The sequence below is a fragment of the Trichomonas vaginalis genome, chromosome IV (assembly GCF_026262505.1).
Source record: "Trichomonas vaginalis G3 chromosome IV, whole genome shotgun sequence".
Lineage (NCBI taxonomy): Eukaryota > Parabasalia > Trichomonadida > Trichomonadidae > Trichomonas > Trichomonas vaginalis.
Window position 1 is genome coordinate 16332883 of NC_067206.1, and position 15156 is coordinate 16348038.

At 30.5% G+C, this 15156-nt stretch overlaps 4 protein-coding genes across 4 annotated transcripts, besides 5 other annotated features; 3 read left to right on the plus strand and 1 right to left on the minus strand.

The window, feature by feature from the left end:
• Positions 1–294: 294 nt before the first annotated feature.
• On the plus strand, positions 295–4629 carry TVAGG3_0105260 (uncharacterized protein; the record flags this gene model as incomplete). Its single annotated transcript, XM_001313777.1, has 1 exon — positions 304–4335. The coding sequence occupies one exon, from the start codon at positions 304–306 to the stop codon at positions 4333–4335; it is 4032 nt and encodes a 1343-aa protein (XP_001313778.1).
• Positions 4630–4826: 197 nt separating this feature from the next.
• Positions 4827–7836, minus strand: TVAGG3_0105270 (uncharacterized protein; the record flags this gene model as incomplete). Its single annotated transcript, XM_001313778.1, has 1 exon — positions 4827–7814. One exon carries the CDS (start codon positions 7812–7814, stop codon positions 4827–4829), a length of 2988 nt encoding a protein of 995 aa, XP_001313779.1.
• A 550-nt stretch (positions 7837–8386) lies between these two features.
• On the plus strand, positions 8387–9508 carry TVAGG3_0105280 (transcription-initiator DNA-binding domain ibd family; the record flags this gene model as incomplete). The annotated part of the gene is made up of 1 exon (XM_001313779.1): positions 8460–9065. One exon carries the CDS (start codon positions 8460–8462, stop codon positions 9063–9065), a length of 606 nt encoding a protein of 201 aa, XP_001313780.1.
• A 917-nt stretch (positions 9509–10425) lies between these two features.
• Positions 10426–10618: a mobile genetic element.
• A 292-nt stretch (positions 10619–10910) lies between these two features.
• On the plus strand, positions 10911–11633 carry TVAGG3_0105300 (uncharacterized protein; the record flags this gene model as incomplete). Its single annotated transcript, XM_001313780.1, has 1 exon — positions 10911–11633. One exon carries the CDS (start codon positions 10911–10913, stop codon positions 11631–11633), a length of 723 nt encoding a protein of 240 aa, XP_001313781.1.
• A 2935-nt stretch (positions 11634–14568) lies between these two features.
• Positions 14569–14609: a mobile genetic element.
• Positions 14569–14609: a terminal%2Cinverted (terminal inverted repeat of ISTv3 transposon ID:TVAGG3_0105310).
• A 244-nt stretch (positions 14610–14853) lies between these two features.
• Positions 14854–15156: part of a mobile genetic element that runs on past the window's edge.
• Positions 14854–15156: part of a terminal%2Cinverted (terminal inverted repeat of Banshee-A1 transposon ID:TVAGG3_0105320) that runs on past the window's edge.

Below are 15156 nucleotides of genomic sequence, written 5' to 3' on the forward strand. Positions count from 1 at the left end.
TATATTCATTAGTATGTTCGATATGAAATACATACATTGATCTCGAGATGAATTCATATTAATCAGATGAAACTCCAAATTAACAGAAATTATTCAAAATTATTAGAATAACTTTATTTCCAGACAACAATTAAGTCATTAGCATTGCTAATACATAAAGATGCTCAAATCATTGTTTACATGGAATATTGGAAAAATATGAGCTTTAGAATATATTACCTTGTTTTAATAAAAAGTGACAAAAAATAAATAAAAAAACGTATCCTTGAAAAATTTTTTTATTCAAGTTTTCTCCTGAATAAGATGGCAAGTACTAGGCCATCCAATTACGATAACCAATACAGGGGAGACAATGAAAATGGCTCTTTAGGGGAAATATCTGATTTACAGCTTGATAAATCCCACGAAAACGTGAATTTTCAAAATTCATCACCACCTACTCAGAATTTGATCAATTCCGTTTTCGAAAACAAAGAGAAATCCAAAAAACAAGAGAATTTCCTTTATGCAAATTCAACAGGAGTTTCTCCTTTATATTATAGACAAAATAGTCAAGATATTGACTTGTTTTACAATAATTTGCATATTGAAGACCATTTATTTTCAGCTGATAATGATCAAAATCATAAAAATCAATTAAAATTGCCAAATTCGACCCAAAATTCAAATAAAACCCAACTTAGTCAAAGATCGTCATCATCAAATACAGGAAGAGACAAACCATCGTCTAGAAGTACTGCAAATCCAAATATATCAACTCCTGACTCGAATTTTCAATCAGCAAGAAATCCGCCAAAGAAATACGATTTTCCAGTCCATGGATGGAGATACAGACTAGAGACGCGTGATGGCGATAATTTGCCTGAACAAAAACATCAATACGATCCATATGGCCACAGACATTTAGATTTCGATCATAAATCAAAGTACAATAAAGTAACAGCTAAATCTCAATCGAACAATAACAATCAAAACTCAAATCGACGCAATAAAGAAGAAATTCAAAAATATCCAAGAAAAACTTCACAAGAAGGACGAATTACTCCTACTTACCAGAACTACCCACAAGATACCCACCCAGGATTATATGGAAGCCGTCAAATGACCCCAATTATGTCAGAATCTACTAGTATTTTATCTTCGGTCGATCCGCATAGTATGTCGAGGATAATATCGCCCGGACAGAACATTGACGGCATTCCTGAAGAGAAAAACGAAAAAATCGAAAAAAATTCAAGAAATAAAAAACAAATAAAGACAAATTTACGACCAAATGAAATGCCTCCGAACAATTTCAATGAATTTCTGGCTTATTTAAACGCAAATCGACAACTTCGGAAAGAATTTCAGCAAAATGACGAAAACCAAGCGAAGCATGACCAAAACACTCGTTCTAAATCACTTCCCCGTACAAATGACCACGAAAACCAGGAAAATCAGGAAGAAAATCAAAATTCCGAAGATGAATCTGAGGAATATTACTCAGATTCATACTATGATAGCTATTATGAGGAAGAAGAAACAGAACCAGAGAAAGAAGAACCCGTTTCAAGAGAAAAAGATTTTATTTCGAATAATTCTCCGAAAAAAGAACAAACTTTGTATGATGTAGCCGCAATATCCGAAATAGCTACTGTTGCCGCTGTCAATGCCCTCAACAAAGTCTTAAATCTCCCTGCAATTTTCCAAAATAATAATCAACCGGAAAACAAACGGGAAATGCTTGTAGACAAGACAGTCAATACATCCCAGATCATTGACACTCAAAATAATGATAAGAAATCCATAATTTCTCCTAATTTGGACAATAATTCCAAAAAAGAGAATTCGTTGAGGTCGAATTCGCCATCAAGAGAGACATCGCATATATCTAATGGCAGCCGAATCAATTCCAGAGACAATTCTCCGATTCCTAAAATAAATCAACCGAGTTCGAAGGAAAATTCGTTGTTGTTCAATGGAGAAAAGAGAAATGGTTCGATTTTATTCGATGGAGAAAAGAAAAATTCAAGAAATTCGTCTCCATCGAAATCCCAAATTCAAAATGAAGAAAAATCAACGAATTTGGAGAATTTCCCATCTAAAATTTCCCAAAACAAAGAAAACAAATCAAGAAATTCTTTGAATTCGAATTCTCAAATTAAATCTGACTTAAAAGATGAAAATTCTAAGTCAAAGAGCCAAAACAACTCCCAACTAAGAGATTTAGATGATGAAAAATCGAATTCCAAATTAAAATCCAAAGAAAATTCCAAATCAAGCATAAAAAGTGACGAAAAATCGAATTCCAAGCTTCCAAATGATGAGAAATCAAACTCAAACATCAAAAGTGATGAAAAACCAAATAAATCTCCGAATAATAATTCTGAATTAAAAGAAGAGAACTCTAAATCAAAGAGCCAACATAACTCAGAGCTGAAAGAAGAGAAATCCAACTCAAAAATCAAAAATGAAGAGAAATCTTCGATATCAAGTAAATCTCCAAAAGAAAGCACTCAAAATTCGGAGATAAAGGAAGATTCGAGACAAAGATCCAGAAATTCTTCTCCTTCTAAAAGTAATCAAAATTCTTCGATAAAATTTGATGAAAAATCTCTTAATTTGGACGAAATTCAGAAGAACAGCCAACAGGACTCCCAAGTTAAAGAAGAAAACTCATCAAATTCCAAGAAAAACCAAGATCAAAACTCAAATTTGTCAAAAAGTCCTCAAAATTCAATGATTTCTAGTAGAAAATCATCACCTTCCAAGTCAGGAAACTCCCAGATCCAAGAAAACGCCAATTCTCCCGAACTTTCCACTAAATTAAAAGAATCAGATCGAACCCCATCACCAAAACGCAAAAGAAGGCACTCCCCAGATAAAACAAACAGAGTTATCCAATCAGAGATCCAAACCGAAACAGTTTTCGACCAAGAACCAGTTCCAGAAGATTTACTTCCACCTGAGGACACAAATCCGAAAGAGGAACTTCCCCCAACCGAAAAATCAGAAAAATCGGAAAAATCTGAAAAAATTGAGAAGAAAAGTGAAAACCCAGAAGAAACTAATGAAAGAAAGAGTGAAAACACTGAGAGCAAAGACTCAAAAGGACACAAGAGTTCGCACAAACACAAATCGAAAGAGAAGAAAGAGAAGAAATCTAAAGACAAACACAAAAAAGATAAAAAAGAAAATAAAAAGACAAAAGACAAAAAATCTTCTTCAAAGTCAAAAGATTCTTCATCTAAAAAGAAGAAGATAAAAGATATGACTCCCAAACTCAATATCACAAAGAACTCAATGATCAATAACTCATCAAACTTCGAAGAATACGCTTCAGGTGAAGGAGATTCTCTAATTGAAGAAATTAATAATGAAAATGTCAAAAGTGAAGTGAAACCAGAAACCGAAATCAAAGAAGAAATAGAAGAAAATGAACTTCAAAATGAAAAAGAAAACCAAAAAAGTGAAACTGTCAAAAGTGAAGTGAAGTCAGAAACCAAAAAAGAATCAAAACCACGGCATCATCGAAAACACAGAAGTTCACATAAAAAAGACAAAAATCCAGAAGAAGAAAAAGAAAAAATTTCACAAGAAAACAATCAAAATTTGGAGAAAAATTCTGACAAAATTTTGAATGAAAACATGAATGAAAATTTAGATCATTTAGAAGAAAATGTTTCGAAACAAGAAGAGAAGATAACGAGGTCACAAAGTCAGCAAATTTTCATGCACTCACTTCAAAACCAAGAACATATAAAGAAGAACCAAAGTTTCACAGAAATAAGTAACCAAATGTTGTCAGACATTCAAGAAGAGCAACAACAGACGAAAGAAGAAAGATTTAGACACACGATGGCTGTTGCAAAACTTCCTTCAATTACAAGTGCAAGACCGAGAACAAACAAACTTCACGCGTTGACAGGAAGAAACTTTTCGAAATCCGTGACTGTCCAAGGAGTTCTGCCTTCTTACAAAGTTTCTTTTTGTTCTCCTTCATCGGATTATTCATACAACCCTCAGAGAACGAAACTAACAATGCCTGAGGAAGAACTCCGCGCAATGTACTTGTGTCATGAAGGAATTGAAGATGAAGAAGGACAGAGTATTGCTGGATTTTCTGCTGACGAAAAGAATCAGGACGAAATGATGATGGAAATGAGATCTCAGATGTCCAAGGAATTGACTGAAAGACCTCTCAGTTTCTCAACTCTTTCGAATGTTGCTCATGTAACTACTTTGTTGGATAAGGCTGTGATGCCTAAAAGACCTCAATCATTGCTCGCGAAATCGAATCCAATTTCAAAGAGTCAGTCGATTTTCGTTAACATGGAATATAGAGAAATTGAATAATATTATTTTATAGATATAGATTTGTATATTTGTTGTTTATTGCGTAAAAAATGAAATAAAATAGATTTATTTGTTTTTCATAAGTGTAAGTAATTGTTACAATTAGATTGTCAAAGTTGGAACATTATTGAGTTTATGCTAGTTCACAATTGATAGCTTCTCTAGACCCTTAGAATTAGAAATGCAAACCTATCAAAATTTTATATGTAGGCATTTTGCAACAAAGTTTACATATGTAAATTATAAGCGAGTCAATTAAAAGTTTTCAATGTAGAACGAATTGCTGGTTTTTTGCATTCCTTCCGGTTAGCTTAAATCTTCATAATTTTTTAATTGTAAAATATCTTTGAGTATTCAAATATTTGTCGAGAAACTTTATAGATTGTCAGAACTTTTATTAACAGCATATAGTATTCATCATTTTAAATAAAGAATGATTCAACAAACATTTATATATTTTTAGAAAAACAAATAAAATAATAAAAGATACATTATGAATGAAAAATCGGTTTGATCTTCTCAATAATTGAGTTGACAGAATCGAAACTAGGTTCATCTAATCTCCATTTCAAATTCTGTAACTCAAACATCACATTCATTATATGTTGCATTGCTCCATTGTAGTCAAGGCAAGCAATAGAATTATGAAATGCAGTTACTTTTGCATTGACACTTATAATAGAAATTGCAACAGAAGGTTCTTTTTCACTGATTTCTTGTGCTTTTTCCAGCAAATTCTCAACTTCTTGATTGAGTGGTTCCCATATTTTCATTATATGGTTAAACTTCTCACCAGAAGGTTGAGGGAAATCATCCAATGTTGTTTTGTCATTAGAAAGCAAACTTTGTTTCTTAAACTTCTCAATCATTTCTTCAAGAGATAAAGTTACACATTCATTGTTTCCATTTGTACAATTTACTCTATATATTTCATGTATTTCTTCCATTCTCAAGTTAGGAATCAAACGAGAAATCGTAGAGATAAATTCTTCAGGAGTAACTTTAGGGATAATTCTCGTTGTGTTTGCAATTCTAAGTAATGCAATATGTTCATATTGATTAAAGAAATCAATAGCAATCTTCAAGAAGTTTATCATCGAAACATAAGTGAACTTTTCATCAACATTTGGAGAAGGTTTTCTCACGAAATGAGTTCTTAAATCTTTAATTGCACTTTCAACAAATTCATTTCCACATTTCTGCAAAACAGATTTAATAAGTTCAATTGCATGGAATGATGCCAAAAAGACACTTTGATACTTTTCATCACCTTCTTCACTTTCTATTTGTATCATAATTGCTTTCCTTAGACATTGGCTTCTTACTTTTAAGAAGAAAGTTAATTGTTGAACGCTTAAATCTTCATCCAAAAATTCTCTAAATATCATGATTTCTGGAGATTTATATTGATGTTCTCTTGCAGAATTAATCAAATCCCATGCGCACTGTTGAGCAAGGTATTGCAAACCATATTGTCTTGTACTCCATGATAAAGCAAATTGCGGCATCGAACTAACTTTTCTTCCTTCATTTATGTCTGTTGTATCTTTAAGAGTTTTTTCATCAAAAACAGATCTGACAGCTTTAATTGTCCATTCAAAAGTTCTTGGTTGTCTGTCTGAATACTTTGGATCCAAAAATCTCGTGAAAGCATCTTTTCTTTGTCTTTCTTCGAACATATTTGGATCAGTTTGAGATTCTCTTGTACTCTTTTGTACAGTCAAAACAACAGGATTTGTTTGAACAACAGATTGTTTGAAAGAAGGTCTTTCTACAGCATTTTTAATTATTTTAGCAATTACAGCTCTTGCGAATATCTTTGTTTGATCATCATAAGCATTTTGCAGCTGGAAATTACCTATAATTGCATGCGAATAATTATCAGGAGTTATCTCGAATATTTTATTTCTTTTTAATATAATTGTTCTCAACTGATTCCATTGATCCATAGAAAGAGCAGCATTTGAAGGTAAAATAGAAGAAGCAGCAGCATAATCTGATTTCATTTTAGCGAATTCTTTTAATCTTTCTTGAGTAATTTCATTAGGAATTCCTCCTTGAACAGTATCTTCCAAATTGAATTCTTTTTTCTTTTCTTTTTTCACTTGGATTCCTCCTTTCGTTTGAGTGATTTGATCAACTCTTTTAACAACAGTTTTACTCGACAGTTTCTTTATACTTTCAGCAATACTATCAAGATCTGGTTTCTTCCTTTTCTTCTTTATTTTTCTTCTTGCGGATTGATTTCCTTCTCCTTCTTCATCCTCTGAATAATAATATTCTTCTTCATCAGTAACTCCAAGCATTTCTTTTACGTCTTTCATTTCTTTTGACATTGTTTCAATTTGCGAATTCAACACTTTGATTTGATATGCTTTATGTTGATTGTCATGATCTGTTTCTTGATTCTTTCGCATTAATTCTTCATATTCTGCAGCTAATTTCTTGTATTCGCCTGTTAATCTCATGATTTCATTTGTACTTGATTCAAGTAATTCTTTTGTACTCAAATTTTCTTGAACAGCTTTATTTGTTTTGTCTTTTTCTTCGGAAATTCTGGATTCCAAACTTTCCTTTACTTTTAATAAATCATTCACTTGGTTTCTCAATGATTTGTGTTCGTTTTCTAGTTGTGGAATCTTTGATTCAAAGAAAGCGGCGTGTTCTTTGTAAGTTAGACTGGAATGTTTGAGACGTTCTACATTAGCTTCTGCTTCAAGCATCTTCTCTTTAAACTCAATCCTCGCTTTGGAAAGTTCTTCTAGAGCTTGTTGCGCATTCATTTTTTCTTTGTCAATTCTTTCTTGAAAAGCTGGGATTTGTTCGGCGGCATCTAACATGTAATTACGTATGGATTGAAGTATCTCGCCTTTTGTTCCGCATTCTATAAAGCCTTGTCGCACAATTTCACTCATAATTGTATCGTAAGCTTCTCTTTGTTTTTCAAGACGTTCGGCTTTTGATAAACTGACATCTGTACTTATTTGTGCTGTAAGTGAATGCAATAAATTGTTTAATTGTTCATAATTTTCGCGAGATCCAACCGAAGCTTTTCCAATGGCTTGTTCTGCCATAAGTGTTTGAGGAAATGTAATCGGCTGGTCTTCGTGGAATAGTTGTTCAATTTCTTGATTAGTTGGTATTACTGGTTCTTGTTGTGCAGGATAAACATTAAATGGTTGATTTTTGGATTGACGTAAATAAGCACTTTCGCTTTTGAGTTTAGGTAAAGGCCCATTTAATTGTCTTTCGATGATTATATCTTCAATTGATTTTAATTGAGAATTTGATCGAGGTTTAAAATCTGCAAATGAAGGAGGACCTTTTGCTATTGGTTTTTTGATTACTGGTTGGAAATTATCTGATAATTTTTCTGGTGTTTTTTCTCTGATTTCTTCTGGCTTTAGATTTTTTACAAGTCCTGAAGCAATTATTGCTTCACTGAGACTAGCAGCACCAGGTGCTTTTGGAGATTTCATGATAGGAACTAGTTAATTGAATTCAATAAAAAAAGTATTCTTTTAAAAAACGGTCTTTTTTATACATTGTTAGTAATGCCTTATTATTTGTTATTTTTGGATTTTCAAGGAAAAAATAAAGTTCCAAAAAAAATCGTTTTTATTTTTTTACAAAACACTTTGTTTTCTTTGCATTAAAGCACCAGTACGCCTGAAATGGTTGAGAGGAGATACACCATGCTTCTTCAGCATTTGAATATATATAGTGACTGCCTCTGCAACATCTTAAAAATTGATATTCAATTTAAATTTACATATAACTAGTTATTTGTGGATATGCTATTGTTTACAATCTTTAAGATTAGCATATTTACTATTTAAATATTGTTGAAGTCAATTATATGTTGAAATTTAAATCTAAATTTAATGAATCTAGTGAATTAATTTCCGTCCTTAGAGTAGTTTTCTATTGGTTATGCTAAATGTGTATGTCTTGCAAGCTCGACACTCTTTTTTCCGTGGAAACAAATTTTTCCAGAATTCAATAAAATTTAATCAAAGTTAAATATTTCTAACACTTTATGCAGATTAATATTTATATGCATTTATTTTCTGAATATTTCAAAATTTGAGGGAGATTATTGAAAATTGAGGATAGTATTGTAAATGGAAGATGAGCAGCAACTTGCAAAAGTAATAACTGAGATGCCAAACTTTGTGCAAGAATATACTCTCATGCAAAGTATGAAGCAATACTTCGCTGCTCTCCGCCATACAAGAGGTCACAATCCAGAAGGTTCTCCAATCGATTTGGAAGTCCTTCTATTATTAAAACTTATCCTCGGATCTGTTGATAATCCTATTCAGACACTACATTCAGTTGGAATAATCATCATTGGCGATGAAATTGCTATAAATGCAAATTATCTTAAAACATTTCTTTCAACATGCCGCTCAAGAATCAATAATTCGATGAAACATCTCGGATGGGAGCTATCAAACCATGACAAAACAACAAAATCAGAGTTGCTTCAGCCTCTCGTAGATAGAAAAGATTCTAGGAACTGGACAATAAGAATAATACCTCCAACATCAGCAGTATATACATTTATTCATGAAAATCCATCAGTAAGACTTCGAATGACAACAAATCAGCCACAAGAACTATCTTTAGGCCAAATTATACTAGAACCTGGTCAAGGTGATGACAATAGTGATCAATACAAAAAGGATGCCTCATCACCAAACATGTATGGAATGAAAATGAATTAATTTTTTACTTTTGTTAATATTTGTGTTCTAAACTATGTTATTTGTTTAATTTACATCTGAATCCACCTTCCAAACTTTTTGAAATGACTTTTGTCATCCGTTATTCAGCAATTTTTCCCTTTATTGGGTTATCACAATTGTTTGATATGTAAATTTGCGTTTATGTATGGCATTCCAAACGGGAACCGCGGTTGGTTACCATGGATTTCCGTCACCGGTCACATTTTAAAGATTTTTAAAGCCTTATAAAAATATGCTTTGTAAATCATTTTTTGTAAATCGGCAAAAATTTGGTAATTTTCTTCAACTAATAAATCTGCGAATAGCATTTATAATACAAGAACAATCTTTTAAAATGCGTTTGATTCATTTTTGTATAATTTCATATAGGCACATATATTCTTCCGGGACTTTCCGTGATTTTACCGTAAAATCATTAGTTTACACCAATTTTTCCGTATTTTGAATAGTTTACTGCACTTTTTCCGTAAAATTGAGTTACGGGAATCCGCAAAATTTCCGGACCTCATTTTTCATAGAATATAATAATAATATTTGATAAAAAGATATATTATTTATATTTTTGATTTTTGAATTACGGAAAAAGTGAATTGTTAACTTGATTTTTTTATATGGTTAATTTTCAAATGATATTATGAAGATCTAAAATATTAAAAGTAAAAAATTGAATTACGGAAAAAGTGAGGTCAAAAGTGAAATAAATTTGCAGAACAATTTTCATTGAAATAAGACATTGAGTATCACACTTTAGTGAATCAACATCTATAAGAATGAAGTGTTTTGAAGCTGAAATAATATTGAATAGAAATTAATTTTTCTGAAATTTTGAATGAAATTATGGGAAATAAAAAAATTACTAAATATTGTATTCATACAAATATATTATTTTAAAGGAAAAATAGATGCTGATAGAAACGATGAAAATTTTTGAAAACTTTACAATTAATTTATGTTCGTTAACCACAGAGCTTGCAATCCAAAGCTCACGTTAGACAACAAGAGTCATGAAGTCTCATACTAAGGGATATCCAACATATATTTTAATAATCTAATGTTTGTGACAAATATTCAACATAAAATTAAGTTTTCGTTTCGTTACAAGGCATTCATACTTTGGAGATATCATATTTAATGTACAGAAAAGTTAATATTAAACAATACATGCTAAAGAATTAATAAATAAGATAATAAAATAAATTTATACGTAATTACTTTCATTTAATATGCTTTATGCTGTATAATATTGATTAAGAGGCATTAAAAGGTTCCATAGTCTGCTTTTATAGGCAAGATTTTTGATAAAAATTTAAAATTTTGAAAAATGATGAGAAAAGGAAAAAAAAGGTAAATGAGAGCAAGAGGAGGGAAAAAAAAGAAAAAGAAAAGAAAGGGAAGGGAAAAATAAAAGAAAGAAGGACATATAAAAATTTAGATGCGCATTCTTAATGCCGAGGCGGCTTGCCGCCGAGGCGCGATTTTTTTAGGCCTCTACGGTAACCCGGCAATGTTTTTTTAAATCTTGTACAGCCCTACGTTTATGTGTCTAATTCTATCTTTGATTAAAATATAACGTGTTTAATAGCCTAAATTTAATTTTGCTCAGATGGTCATATAAATTTTGGTATTAAAATGGAATTACTTTGATGTTTTATGAGTAGATTTACTCAAATATCAACTTAAAAGTATAAATTTAATCATATATCTAAATTTTTATGAAATCAATTGCAGTACTGTTCGATTCGTATTATCTAAGTCCCCAAGCATGTAAATTGTATATATTCATCAGCAAAACTGAAAATTCATCATTTTTGTTTCACTTTTTTTATGACAGAAATTCCTGATTCTGAAGTTCCAAAACAAATTGAGATAGTCAAAGCTGATATCAAGCGACTCCAACAGCTCATTACAAATTACAGTGATCAACTTAGAGCTTCAGATGAGCGTGTTAAAGAACAACAAGATAAAATTCGTGAAATTAACAATAATAACAAAGAAAAACAAAGAGAAATCGATTATCTGAAAACACAGCAAAACTCTCACAATGAATATTTAGATAAACAATCAAAAATAATTTTAGCAAAAATTGATCTTGAGCATCAAAAGGTTTTAGAGCAAAGAGCCAATCTATTTTCTCAAGAAAAGAACGGATCTCGTGAAATACAAGATCTTGAAAACAGATATAAGCATAATATTAAATTAAAATACGAAAAACTAGAAAAGAAGAAGCTCGAACTGGAAGAAGCCGAGCGCAATCTTTCTCATTTACAACAGGAACAAGAAGAGCAAATTAAATACATTCTTAAACTAAATCCTGACGAACCTCAAGCAATTCAAGAAGAAGAGGATGTTGAGGAAGAAATATCACCAGAAAAGATAACAAATGATTCATATGATAAAGTTAATTCCCAAATTTTAGAAATCTTTAAACAACAATTTGATTTAAACCATAAGCATGAAGCGTTAAACAAACAACTCAAAATATTAACAGACCTAAAGGACGAATTCCAAAAATCTATATCACAAGAACGAGAAAAAAGTAAGCACTGAAAATTTGCGGTTTTGTAAATTTATTAGGGGTGTGAAGCGCCATTAGAATGTATTTCATATGAGTGAATATTCGATTCATTATTGGATCGAGCTATATCAAAATTGGTTGGAAAAGGATCCATCTGTAATACCATTCTTGATTTTGATATTTTTCAATTAGATTGTTTCAATCTATACTTTTCAAAGAAATTATATATAGAAATTGATTAAAAATTGCATTCTAAATTCCTAATTTTAGATTCTAATCCTTTTATTAGGGTTTCATATGTTAATTATTTTTTAATTTTTTTTACAATATCTGAGATTAATATCAGTGCGAACATATTTTGTAACCAGAGTTATATGCAATAAATATGGAGAAACCGCGCTTGATCAAGCAGCATGGAATAATAGTAAAGAAACTGCCGAAGTTCTGATTTCACATGGTGCGAATGTCAATGAAAAGGATGAAGATGGAGAACCCGCACTTCATAAAGCAGCATGGAATAATAGTAAAGAAACTGCCGAAGTTCTGATTTCACATGGTGCGAATGTCAATGAAAAGGATGAAGATGGAGAAACCGCGCTTGATCAAGCAGCATGGAATAATAGTAAAGAAACTGCCGAAGTTCTGATTTCACATGGTGCGAATGTCAATGAAAAGGATGAAGATGGAGAACCCGCACTTCATAAAGCAGCATGGAATAATAGTAAAGAAACTGCCGAAGTTCTGATTTCACATGGTGCGAATGTCAATGAAAAGGATGAAGATGGAGAACCCGCACTTCATAAAGCAGCATGGAATAATAGTAAAGAAACTGCCGAAGTTCTGATTTCACATGGTGCGAATGTCAATGAAAAGGATGAAGATGGAGAACCCGCACTTCATAAAGCAGCATGGAATAATAGTAAAGAAACTGCCGAAGTTCTGATTTCACATGGTGCGAATGTTAATGAAAAGAATAAATATGGAGAACCCGCACTTCATAAAGCAGCATGGAATAATAGTAAAGAAACTGCCGAAGTTCTGATTTCACATGGTGCGAATGTCAATGAAAAGGATGAAGATGGAGAACCCGCACTTCATAAAGCAGCATGGAATAATAATAAAGAAACTGCAGAACTTCTGATTTCGCATGGTGCCAAAGAATAATGTTCTTAGATAAGATAATATTCTTTATTTTTTTCTGATATTTTCGAAGATTGATTTGATTATAAATAAAAAATAATTCAATTTTCACCATTGATTATGTTGCATGCTAAGATCAGTCATAATGTAAACCTCTCAATTTTATTGTCGTGGGAAGTATCTCAATTCCTTCAAAAAAATTGAAAAACTATTTAATTTTAAAAATATAATACTTTTAATTAGTTAATTAATTGGAGATATTTTTAAAAAAATCACTTTTGATAATACTTTTGAGAACTTTAATTAAAAAAAATATATTCAAAAATATCCAGGATATCAAGAGGGAATTGTTCCTTATGAGGTATATAGTTATGATGTATACCTCATAAGGAACAATTCCCTCCTTAAAACGAGAAAACTTGTTCGAAATTGTTTATCATTTCGAACAAGTTTTCTCGTTTTTAATAAGAAACTAAAGGCTATGAGGCACTGATTATATATTAGTGCCTCACAGCCTTTAGTTTCTAATAGATAGCTGGGAAACTTTCTCCAAATGATAAGTTATTCAGAGAAAGTTTCCCAGCTATCAAGAGGGAATTGTTCCTTATGAGGTATATAGTTATGATGTATACCTCATAAGGAACAATTCCCTCCTTAAAATCGTAGACATTTTTATACTTATTAATCAACCATTCAAAATCATATTCCTCTGAAAAGTTATTTTATTAAAAATTTAGAATTTTAATAAATATAGAGTTTGAATTTCATACAATACCTATATATTTTCAATAATGGAATTTGAAAACCATTCTCAAAAGTTCTCAGAAAACCTTTTTTTCATTAATTTTAAGAAATCTGAGTATTAAATTAAGTGATAAATTCGTTTGACACTACTTTAATTTTTAAATTCAAAAAATTATATGTGCTTCTTAAAATGACTCAAAAAATTTTATTATAAAATAATATATAATATTAAAAATCCCACAACATTTTTTTACTTTACATAATCGTACTTCCTCGACGATTAATTTTCACTCAATTTCTATCGTTGACCGAACTTAGCATGCAACAATTATATGCATTTCTCTGGATTTTTAGTTATGTAAATCTTTGACTATTCTTTCAAACTTACAAGAATCTATCATATCTTATACTATCACTTATAAAATATCTTCCTACAAGATATTCCCAAACATTCTATATATGAATTTCAGAAATTTCTCCAAAATTTTAAAATGATATATCTTGAATATCTGTCCATTCTATGAACAAGCTCATTCAACACGCCAGCCAAATTCATTGGGAGCTCCTGTTTTAAGGAAACGGAGACTTTAAAATTTAAGAAATAAACTCAAAGAGGTTGAAACAGTCCTCACTATTTCTAGCCTGAGAAAAGGACTCATATTTAGGATATAGATAGAATAGATCATAGGAAGCTTAACTTGAGACTGATAATAATATAATATATAGTTTAAATGATAATAATATATAGTTTAAATGATAATAATATATAGTTTAAATGATAATAATATATAGTTTAAATGATAATAATATATAGTTTAAATGATAATAATATATAGTTTAAATGATAATAATATATAGTTTAAATGATAATAATATATAGTTTAAATGATAATAATATATAGTTTAAATGATAATAATATATAGTTTAAATGATAATAATATATAGTTTAAATGATAATAATATATAGTTTAAATGATAATAATATATAGTTTAAATGATAATAATATATAGTTTAAATGATAATAATTGGAAATATATTTGGAAAAAAATTGATAGATTTGTGATACTTCCCCCGACGATAGAATTGAATAGCTTACATTTTGACAGAACTTAATATGGAACAGAGATAAGAGCTAAAACTCGGTAAACAACTTCTTTATGTCTAGAAAATTCTATCTTGCCTTTTATTTTTTTCTCGCTGTGAAACGTATTCGGTCATTTTTTTAAAAATTAATTTTTTGTTAGAGATAAGAGCTAAAACTCGGTAAACAACTTCTTTATGTCTAGAAAATTCTATCTTGCCTTTTATTTTTTTCTCGCTGTGAAACGTATTCGGTCATTTTTTTAAAAATTAATTTTTTGTTAGAGATAAGAGCTAAAACTCGGTAAACAACTTCTTTATGTCTAGAAAATTCTATCTTGCCTTTTATTTTTTTCTCGCTGTGAAACGTATTCGGTCATTTTTTTAAAAATTAATTTTTTGTTAGAGATAAGAGCTAAAACTCGGTAAACAACTTCTTTATGTCTAGAAAATTCTATCTTGCCTTTTATTTTTTTCTCGCTGTGAAACGTATTCGGTCATTTTTTTAAAAATTAATTTTTTGTTAGAGATAAGAGCTAAAACTTTGCAGACAACTCCCCCATGTCTAGCAAATTTAACATTCGTCTCC